General features: G+C 47.7%; 1 protein-coding gene and 1 long non-coding RNA gene across 3 annotated transcripts; one reads left to right on the top strand and one right to left on the bottom strand.

The window, feature by feature from the left end:
• Positions 1–115: 115 nt before the first annotated feature.
• On the top strand, positions 116–9,507 carry LOC309364707 (uncharacterized protein). 2 transcript variants are annotated; one of them, XM_081902498.1, is made up of 5 exons: positions 116–231; positions 2,221–2,294; positions 4,060–4,186; positions 5,991–6,104; positions 7,815–9,507. In XM_081902498.1, exons 2-5 carry the CDS (start codon positions 2,268–2,270, stop codon positions 9,212–9,214), a joined length of 1,668 nt encoding a protein of 555 aa, XP_081758624.1. In that variant the 5' UTR covers positions 116–231; positions 2,221–2,267; the 3' UTR covers positions 9,215–9,507. The 2 variants fall into 2 exon arrangements, with proteins under 2 accessions (XP_081758624.1, XP_081758625.1); XM_081902499.1 differs by having other exon boundaries at positions 151–245.
• On the bottom strand, positions 1,143–2,074 carry LOC309365508. The gene is made up of 2 exons (XR_014166215.1): positions 1,660–2,074; positions 1,143–1,279 (listed from the first exon to the last, which is right to left on the bottom strand). It is a non-coding gene; the product is annotated as an uncharacterized lncRNA (long non-coding RNA).
• Positions 9,508–10,584: the final 1,077 nt, after the last annotated feature.

Below are 10,584 nucleotides of genomic sequence, written 5' to 3'. Positions count from 1 at the left end.
AGAGGCTCCAGGAGAATCTGCTTCTAAGTGAGGGCAAGAGAAGGGGGCGTGAGAAGGGCGGGGAAAGGCTTCGGTTGCTGCTACTGAGCATGCGCACACTCCCTTTGAGCATGCTCAGTGGCATTTGGTCTTCGCCTAGGTAAATCCGCGCGCGCCTGGAGGACTTGCTTCCTCTGCGTTGCAAAACGCTTCGCTCTCTTTGCCGTCGGGGCTGCTTCTCGGTGGGCAGAGGTAGGCGTCTGCTGGTATGGGAAAGGGGAATGGGGGGTTTGCTGAGGCTTGCCAATTTTGTTAGGGAGCCAATTCCTTGCTTGGATTAGGCCTCAGAGACATTCCTGTCTGTCTGTCTGTTTATGCAAACTCCCCCCCCCCGCTTTTTTAGTGAAAGTTTATTTTCTGGGTTCCTTCCATCGTCTCCTCCCTCTTTGCATTTCTTGTTGCTCTTGTTCCGGAGAAAATGTGTGGCTGTAGTATAAATCTGCGTCCATAACTGATGCAATTAGTAACTTGGCAGAGTTTGCTACCCTGAAACTTTATTGGGAATATTAAGAAGCCTCCAGTGGCACAGTGGGGTCCGTGTGTCTGTCCGAGAGGATTTGTGGCTTGATCCCGCTCAGGGATGGCTGTGGGCAGGATTCTTGCACTGCGGGGGGTGGGGGGGGTGGACTAGAGCAGTGTTTCCTAACCTTGGGTCTCCAGCTGCTGTTGGACTACAATTCCCATCATCCCTGACCATTGGTCTTGCTAGCAAGGGATGATGGGAGTTGTAGTCCAAAAACAGCTGGAGACCCAAGGTTGGGAAACACTGGACTAGAGCAGTCTATGGGTCCCCCTTCCAGCTCTAGAATTCTATGGTTCTCTAAGGGCTCCGTTTGCTCCTAGGAGTCTGCTCTAGAATGCCGTGCCATAACCCTATATCTTCCACCCGCTCAAATTATATTTAGATTGTAAAGAGTTAGGGCAGGGTTCTCCAGGAGCTTCTGGAGATGATCAGAGACCTCCTGGTGTTTGGACGTGGGTGAAGGGTGTTGTAAACAAAAATCTGCCCTTTTTTCCCTTATGGGATATCCAAGAGCCCATATAGAGTCCTTACGTAGGTTCCCTATTGGTAGGAGAAAATAACAGAGGCCAACCAGAGAATATTGAGAAGCAAAGCAGCTAGTAAGCCTGATCTTTATTGATCTGTTGCAACAGGGTCCTCACTCACCACACGCAGGAGGGAGGAGGAACCCAGAACAATGGTGTGCAAGCCCGTATATAGACTTTTGAAATTGCCACCCTGTAGATCAAGAAATTGCCACCCTGTAGATCAAGACAGGGTTAAAGCCTCAGCGCCTAGGACTTGCCGATCGAAAGGTCGGCGGTTCGAATCCCTGCGGCGGGGTGCGCTCCCGCTGCTCGGTCCCAGCGCCTGCCAACCTAGCAGTTCGAAAGCACCTCCGGGTGCAAGTAGATAAATAGGGACCGCTTACCAGCGGGAAGGTAAACGGCGTTTCCGTGTGCGGCTCTGGCTCGCCAGATGCAGCTTTGTCACACTGGCCACGTGACCCGGAAGTGTCTCCGGACAGCGCTGGCCCCTGGCCTCTTAAGTGAGATGGGCACACAACCCCAGAGTCTGTCAAGACTGGCCCGTACGGGCAGGGGTACCTTTACCTTTACCTTTAGATCAAGACCGCCCCCAGATACATCATACCTACATCACAGAAGGGGTGGTCTACAGCAGAAATCTTGAGTGAGTTGTTTACCTCCTGTCTGCCAGGTTATCTGTTAATGGTTACTTGATTGGATACCCTGGGGAGCCTGGCCAGTCTTTTGTAATGATAAATACTTAGTTCCTGGGCCAGGTCACAGGCTCACACCCTATTCATATCTTAAATGTGCCCTTAAGACAGGATTTGTGAGGAAAGAGATAATGGGGAGGTTTCCCACTTTGACCTTGCAGAGAAATAATTGAGGTCAGTTTGGGAATCAAAAATGGTTTCAGGTTGGTCTTCCCGTGCTGATCTACGCACCTGCTTGGTTGGTACACCTATGAACATTTAACATATATCTAAGACCTCAAAATTCCTATCACAAGGGCTGCTTGAAAGCTTTGCAATACTGTATAGATAGAAGGAAGAGACAGACAGACAGATGGGGGGGGGGTTAGGGGCCCAGCCATAAGAGAGAGAGAGGAAAAGGGTCACAATGTTTTCTGAATTAACTTTCTTCCTCCCACAGGAGGTGCAGAGTTCCCAGAGTCTTCTGCTGCATTGGCTTGGCAAAGAATGGCTGCTGCGGTAGAGACAAACCAGGTGCGAGAATTGTTTGAGATAGCTGACAATGAGTCTCATAGCAAGTTGGAAAGTGGAAATAGTGCTTATCTTGGGGGCCCTCCAGAAATCCTTTTTATTCTGTGTGCATTCTGTACCACTGTACAGCATTCAATACAGTGGTACCTCGGGTTAAGTACTTAATTCGTTCCGGAGGTCCGTACTTAACCTGAAACTATACTTAACCTGAAGCACCACTTTAGCTAATGGGGCCTCTCGCTGCCGCTGCGCTGCTGGCGCCCGATTTCTGTTCTCATCCTGAAGCAAAGTTCTTAACCTGAAGCACTATTTCTGGGTTAGCGGAGTCTGCAGCCTGAAGCGTATGTAACCCGAGGTACCACTGTATTAAAAGCTTGCCTAAACAGAGCTACCTTCAGATGTATTTTAAAGAGAAGACAGCTGCTTATTTCCTTCACATCTGAAGAGAGGGCATTCCAAAGGGCGGGCGCCACTACCAAGAAGACCCTCTGCCTGGTTCCCTGTAACTTCACTTCTCACAATGAGGGAACTGCCAGAAGGCCCTCGGTGCTGGATCTCAGTGTCCGGGCTGAATGCTGGGGGTGGAGACGCTCCTTCAGGTATACAGGACCGAGGCCGTTTAGGGCTTTAAAGGTCAGCACCAAGACCAATGGGCAGACAAGTGGGAGGCTGGGCAGTGAGGCTGGCACCAGGCCTGCCTGGGAGCTGAAGGGGAGCCTTTCCACCATGCAAGTGTGCCCACTGCTGCCTCCCAAGGTAAGGCGCTGGCTTCATGTTCACCTTTGTCCAGTCTCTGTTGGGCCACTAAAGCTGGGGGCATCCTCTTCCCAGGCCCCTGTGGGGCAGTGTGAGGAGGCACCTCTCTTTGGGGCAGGGGGGCAGATCAGAGACCAGGGGCAGTAGCAGCAGTTGCCTGAAGGACTCCCAAGTTGCCCTTTGGGGCGCCTCAGGGTCAATTTTTTATGGTAGCCGAAATCTCAGTTGTATGGGTGTATGTATATATCTCAATTTTAACCCACAAGCTATTACTGCAATCTGCTCCAATTGTATATTTTATCTTTATGAACGCTGTTTTTATTGTGTTATGTTATGTGAGCTGGTCTTTGACTGTAATAAATTACCTGCCTCTACCACCTTTATCTTCCAAGGATCTCCTCCCCATTTCACCTTCACAACAACCTTATGAGGTAGGTTAGGCTGAGAGACAGTGACTGACCGAGGTCACCCAGTGAGCTGCATGGCTGAGTGGGGATTCGAATGCTGGTCTCCCTGGTCCTAGGTCAGCGTTCTAACCATGATGTCACACTGGCTCTCAGATCAGTTGCGGGGAGCCTTTGGCCTTCTAGAGCAGGGGTCAGCAAACTTTTTCAGCAGGAGGCCCTCAGACCTTGTGGGGGGCTGGACTATATGGGGGGGGGAATGAACGAATTCCTATGCCCTGCAAATTACCCAGAGATGCATTTTAAATAAAAGCACACATTCTACTCATGTAAAAACACCAGGCAGGCCCCACAAATTTCCCAGAGATGCATTTTAGATAAAAGGACACATTCTACTCATGTAAAAACATGCTGCTTCCCGGACCATCTGCGGGCCAGATTTAGAAGGCGATTGCGCCGGATCCGGCCCCTGGGCCTTAGGTTGCCTACCCATGTTCTAGAGGTTGCTGAAATGGTGATGAAACTACAGAAAATCCATTGCACAACTCCCAGCTTTTAAGTGTGGCCCCAGGCCAACAGTTGCTTTAAAAGTTTCCTTCTTCTTTTAGGAGCCTGTGGCTTTTGAGGATGTGGCCTTGTATTTCACAAAAGCAGAGTGGGCTCTGCTGGACCCAACGCAAAGAGCCACCTACAGGGACGTCATGCTGAAGAACTATGAGAATGTGGTTTCTGTGGGTGAGCATCCCTCATTTGAAACAATAGATCCGGCCACAGAGACATGCCCTCCCTTTCTGCTTAAAAACAACAACACTAGAGGCTGGTGAGGAGGGCAGGTGTTGCAGTGCTACCAGTGGATTATTGTGATGTGCTCTACAGGTGGCTGCATTTGAAAAAACATCTGGAAACTATAGCTGGTCCAGGATGTGGACTCCTATACTTGACCCTTGCCTTGCAACAGCTGGCAAGGATGGGCTGGTTGGATCTCGGGGGTTATAAAATGCCTCTTTGCAGCAATAGGGGATCCCATGCACGCATGAGGATGCAGATGCGTGATTACGCTTGCAAATGGTGCATTTGTGCAGTGGGGGTTACCCATGATCTGTGGAGGTCTCCGTAACAGAGCCATAGTGTTGAACCCAGCATGGGCCTGATGCTTTAGACAATAACATCATCATCAATAGTAATAATTATTATATTTATTTCCTGCCTTTCCCACCAAAGGATCCCAGAGTGGCAGGCACAAAAATCATAAGAAATGTGAACATCTAAACATACTTCCAATACACAGATGCAGACTGGGAAATATATCTACAGTCGTACCTTGGATCCCCAATGCCTTGCAAGTCAAACATTTTGGCTCCCAAATACGGAAGTGAATGTTTCGGTTTGCAAACGTTCTTTGGAACCTGAGCATTGGATGGGGTTCCGCGGCTTCCGATTGGCTGGAGGAGCTTCCTGCAGCCAATCGGAAGCCACACTTCCAAACGTTTTCGAAGTCGAACAGACTTCCAGAACGGATTCCGTTTGACTTACTGGAAAGGCTTGTTGGTAGAGTAAGTTCTTCAGTAGGGTGCCAAGAAGACAACAGCCCCTGTTTACCATTTAACAGGAGGGAATTTCAAAGGGTAATAATAATAATAATAATAATAATAATAATAATAATAATAATAATATTTGTACCCTCCCCATCTGACCGTGTTGCTTCAGACACATAGTTGGGTGGCTTCCAACAGAAACATAATTATCAAACATTTAAACCTTCTGATATAGGGCTGCCTTCAGATGTCTTCTAAAAGTTGTATGAATTCTTATAACCTTGACATCTGATGGGAGGGCGTTCCACAGGGCAGGCGCCACTTCTGAGAAGGCCCTCTGCCTGGTTCCCTCTAATTTCACTTCTCACAGTTGGGGGAACCACTAGAAGGCCCTCGGAGCTGGACCTCCGTGTCTGGGCTGAACATTGGCCATCACACCATAGGTCTAATTCCTATATCTTATCTCCTGATAGATGCGGGTGGCGCTGTGGGTTAAACCACAGAGCCTAGGGTTTGCAGATCAGAAGGTCAGCGGTTCAAATCCCCGCGATGGGGTGAGCTCCTGTTGCTCGGTCCCTGCTCCTGCCAACCTAGCAGTTTGAAAGCACGTCAAAGCGCAAGTAGATAAATAGGTACCGCTCCAGCGGGAAGATAAACGGTGCTGCTCTGGTTTGCCAGAAGCGGCTTAGTCATGCTGGCCACATGACTCAGAAGCTGTACACTGGCTCTGTCGACCAATAAAGCGAGATGAGTGCCGCAACCCCAGAGTCAGTCATGACTGCACCTAATGGTCAGGGGTCCCTTTACCTTTACCTATCTCCTGATAAGATGGTATCTGCAGGAAGCCCTCGACCATGTTAAAGTGGTTTGAACTCACTGTGGGACCTTGTAGTGAAGGCTAAGAAATCTAACTAACAATAGAAGTTCTTTTTTCTAGTAACATGCCAAAACAGGCAATGTTTCCCCCCCCCCACGCTCTCGTTTTTTCTTCCTCTCGTGAGCAGCACTTCACCCTTCAAAACCAGACCTGATCTCCGCCCTGGAGCGATGGGAAATGCTGTGGGCACCTGATCAGCAGGAACACAAGGAGCATGAGATCCCACCAGGCAGTAGCTCAGGTGAGCCATTTCGAAACAGAGGCTGGCAAGGAGCCATTCGGAGCTGGGCCAATCGCAGTGCCACGCTAGATCTTTATGCAAGCCTGCAGGCTGCTTTGTGTTCATTTTGCACAATGTGCCCCTCACTGGGAGGGAAAGAGTGCTAAAAGTCCAGTGCCCCTGTTTGTCATTGAAATTCTACTCAATATTGATCCAGAGCAGATTCCAGCATATAGTTAGCAGAGTAAAAACTTAAAACAGGATTCCCAAAAAATAGAAGAAGAGGCCATTGTATTTCATCCACCAGAGCTTTATTGCTACTGAAAGCAAATGGGCACAATGGTCACAAATCCAATACAGTCAGGATTGGCACTGTCCATAAGAAATCCAGTTGCAGCAGACTTAGCTTAAACTTACAATAACCTATAATAAGACTAAACCTTAACACTATCTATATACAGAATACCACACCAGAAGGAAAAGAGATAGAAAGGAAAAGTGAAACCCAGGCTCCTTCTGGCTTTACTATTACAGTGGTACCTCGGATTAAGTACTCAATTCGTTCCGGAGGTCTGTTCTTAACCTGAAACTGTTCTTAACCTGAAGCACCACTTTAGCTCATGGGGCTTCCCACTGCTGCCGCGCCGCCGGAACACAATTTCTGTTCTCAGCCTGAAGTTCTTAACCCAAGGTACTATTTCTGGGTTAGCGGAGTCTGTAACCTGAAGCATATGTAACCCGAGGTACCACTGTATAGTCAGCGTGACCTTGGCAGAAGAGATAAGAGAACCAGTTTAAGCCAGCTGCACTCAGCTTCTCGGAAGGAATAACCCAAACATCATGGACCACCTGCTTGTTTCTTTCACACAGAGAAGCTTGCAGAATTAAGTATAATAGGAAAGATCTCTACACATCAGATCAATACTTTATGCACTAAGAAATGCAAACTGACACTTTTAGCATTCCGGCTCTAGCTGGAATAGATTTTGGTCAGGGGCCCTACATGCTGCTGTTTCTAAAGACTGTTTAGAAACTTCTGCTTCAATAATAATAATAATAATGATAGTAATAATAATAATTGTTGTTATTTTAACACACTTGGTTTGGGGCCCCCCAAATGTGGCCTGTCAGCATCTGGTGGGGAAGCAAATCAGGTCTGGAGATAATTACTGTATTTTTTGCTCTATAAGACTCACTTTTTCCCTCCTAAAAAGTAAGGGGGAATGTGTGTGCATGTTATGGAGCGAATGCATGCTGTGCAGCTATCCCAGAAGCCAGAACAGCAAGAGGGATTGCTGGTTTCACTGCGCAGCGATCCCTCTTGCTGTTCTGGCTTCTGAGATTCAGAATATATTTTTTTTCTTGTTTTCCTCCTCCAAAAACTAGGTGCATCTTGTGGTCTGGTGCATCTTATAGAGCGAAAAAATACGGTAGTCCCTTGGAAAGAAGATTGCTTCAAGTCCCATGTGAGAACAGGGCATCTGGGCTGTGTATACCACCTCTACCCTCATAGCATCTTCACAACAATCTTGTGATATAGACAAGGATGCCAGAAGCGTTAGGTCTGCAGTTTGCCCCCTTTCTGCTTTCCCCACTATGCATAAATCTTAGGTTAGCTGTGAGTAGCCCTTGACTCCCAAGAAGCTTCCTTGATTTTTTCCCTGCTTCTCCTACAGTGTTCGTAGCTCCTTTCAGAATACACATTGACAGTTTTCTGTCTCATTCCAACAGGAGACGAGCAGGTGAGTGAGAATACAAAGAAACCTATTCAGCCGGAAAGTTTCGCCCTGGGGAAGCTAGAAGAGATACAAAGGGCTGAAGAGACCCAGAGAAAGGGGGAGAGCTCTCAGACCTGCCACAGAGCCGGCCGACCTCAGAGAAAGCGTCTTGGGAATCGAAAGGCCAAAGCCGTTCCCGCTCGGAAGAGCAAAGAGCAAACACAAATCAAGAGCCAACCAAAGAAAAACTCTCCCCCTAAAGCCCCAAACAGAAGACGTGGAGTAGCAAACTCGGAAAAGTGCCCTGTCTGTGGGAAAACCTTTTGTAACAACACGTACCTTGTTATACATCAGCGGTCCCACACGGGAGAAAAGCCATACAGGTGCTCGGAGTGCGGGAAAATGTTCAGTTCGCCGTCAAACCTTCGCTCGCACGAGAGAATCCACACGGGAGAGAAGCCTCACTCGTGCGCAGATTGCGGGAAAAGTTTCCTACACAACCGAAGCCTTCGCCAACACAGACGCGTCCACACCAGAGAGAAGCCACACAGGTGTTCCTACTGCGGGAAGAAATTTAGCAGCAAAGCACACGTTGCCAGACATGAATACATCCACAAAGATGAGCGGCCGTTCCAATGCTCAGAGTGTGGGAAAGGATTCAGAGCGAAAGAGCACCTTATAGTTCACAAGAGGACACACACAGGAGAGAAACCCTACAAATGCTTGGACTGCGGCAGGAGCTTCAATTGTTTGTCTAACTATATCAGGCACAAGAAAACTCACGGAGGGGAGAAACCGCATAATTGCTCAGATTGCGGGAAAAGCTTCCGAAATCGTTCAGCTCTTAAATCGCACAGGAGAATTCACACTGGCGAGAAACCTTATCAGTGCTCATTCTGTAGGAAAAGCTTTCGTTGCAGTTCGGTCCTCATAAATCACGAGAGAACCCACAGAGCGGAAAAATCATTTCCATGCCCCGAATGTGGCAAACGTTTAAGTCAGAAATCGTGCCTTGCTAAGCATTTGAGAATGCATAAGAATCAATGCTCAGACTGTGGGAGGATCTTCGGCAAAAGTTCAGCCCTTCAACATCACCACAGGAAAAGACATTCAGGTAAGAAGCCGTACAGATGTTTGCGCTGTGGGAAGAGTTATGACCGCAGGTCAAGGCTGATGATTCATGAGAGGATTCACACAGGAGACAGACCTTACGTTTGCTTAGAGTGTGGGAAAGCCTTTATTGAGAAATGTAAACTTGAGCGACACGAGCGAATACACACAGGAGAGAAACCATATGAATGCCCCCACTGTGAGAAAAGCTTCAGCGAGAGAGGAAACCTTCTTCAACATGTGAGAATCCACGAGAGGAAGAAGCCCTACAGAAGAGGTTCCCGCAAGATCACACGCCGTTGAGCATGACAGATCCCATCCAGGAGATAATTCCCATGACTGTTCAGGATGTGGGAGAATCTTTTTGGCCATATTTCATGCCGCCTTAAACGTTCAAGAACAACTGTAAATAAGTTTTGATGGATATAATTGTGGAAAACTGACTGGTATCGTTTTTTAAAAAATATGCAGGGATATAAGATATGCAAAATGAACCATGGAAAGACAAGAAAGGAAGACATTTATATCTTAAGTATGTAAAATGATTATTTGAGATTTTAAGATACAAAATTTAATAAAAATCATATTTAAAATGAGAGAGTTTAACCCTTTCTCTCCTGTAGGGCTGCAGTATGTCTGGATTTTTCTGGACGTGGGGGGTGGGGGTGGGGATTTCCGAAAGGCGGTGCTTTGTCCAAGATTTGATGGCTCATAACGCCTGATTGGCTTTCTCAGCACTCATGCACATTGGCTAAAGCTACTGCATATTGTATTTCCTTTTTCTGGTTATTTGGCTATAACCATTGATAAATTAAGTTAACTGGACAATTAAGTCCAGTTGCAGACAACTCTGGGGTTGCGGCACTCATTTTGCTTTACAGGCCGACGGAGCCGATGTTTGTCTGCAGGCAGTTTTTCCGGGTCATGTGACTAATCCGCTTCTGGCGAAACCAGAGCAGCGCACAGTAACGCCGTTTACCTTCCCGCTGGAGCGGTACATATTTATCTACTTGCATTGGCATGCTTTCAAACTGCTAGGTTGGCAGGCGCAGGGACCAAGCAACGGGAGCTCACCCCGTTGCGGGGATTCGAACCGCCAACCTTCTGATCAGCAAACCCAAGGGGCTCAGTGGTTTAGACCCAGCGTCACCCACATCCCTTTTGATAGAATACAGATCACTGAACAAACTTTGTTGCATTACATGTCTTCATTAAATTATCTTTCCATTGATATATAATTTTATGGTATTATCCCCCAAAAAGTGGTTTTATGAGCAATCAAACCTCAGAAATACATTTTCCCCAAAAGGTTTCCACAATTTTGACTACTAGTGTATGTATGTGGTTCTCCCTTTCCCCATTTTATCTTCACAGCAACCATTTGAAGTAGGTAAAGGCTGTTTTTTTTGGGACGCGGGTGGAGCTGTGGGTTAAACCACAGAGCCTAGGACTTGCCGATCAGAAGGTCAGTGGTTCGAATCCCCATGATGGGGTGAGCTCCCATTGCTCGGTCCCTGCTCCTGCCAACCTACCAGTTCGAAAGCACGTCAAAGTGCAAGTAGATAAATAGGTACCACTCCGGCGAGAAAGTGTAACGGCGCTGCTCTGGTTCGCCAAAAGCAGCTTAGTCCTGCTGGCCACATGACCCGGAAGCTGTACGTCGGCTCCCTCAG

Source organism: Podarcis melisellensis (assembly GCF_964234715.1).
Source record: "Podarcis melisellensis genome assembly, chromosome: 2".
NCBI classification, from domain to species: domain Eukaryota; kingdom Metazoa; phylum Chordata; class Lepidosauria; order Squamata; family Lacertidae; genus Podarcis; species Podarcis melisellensis.
This window is presented reverse-complemented; position numbering and strand designations above follow the sequence as displayed.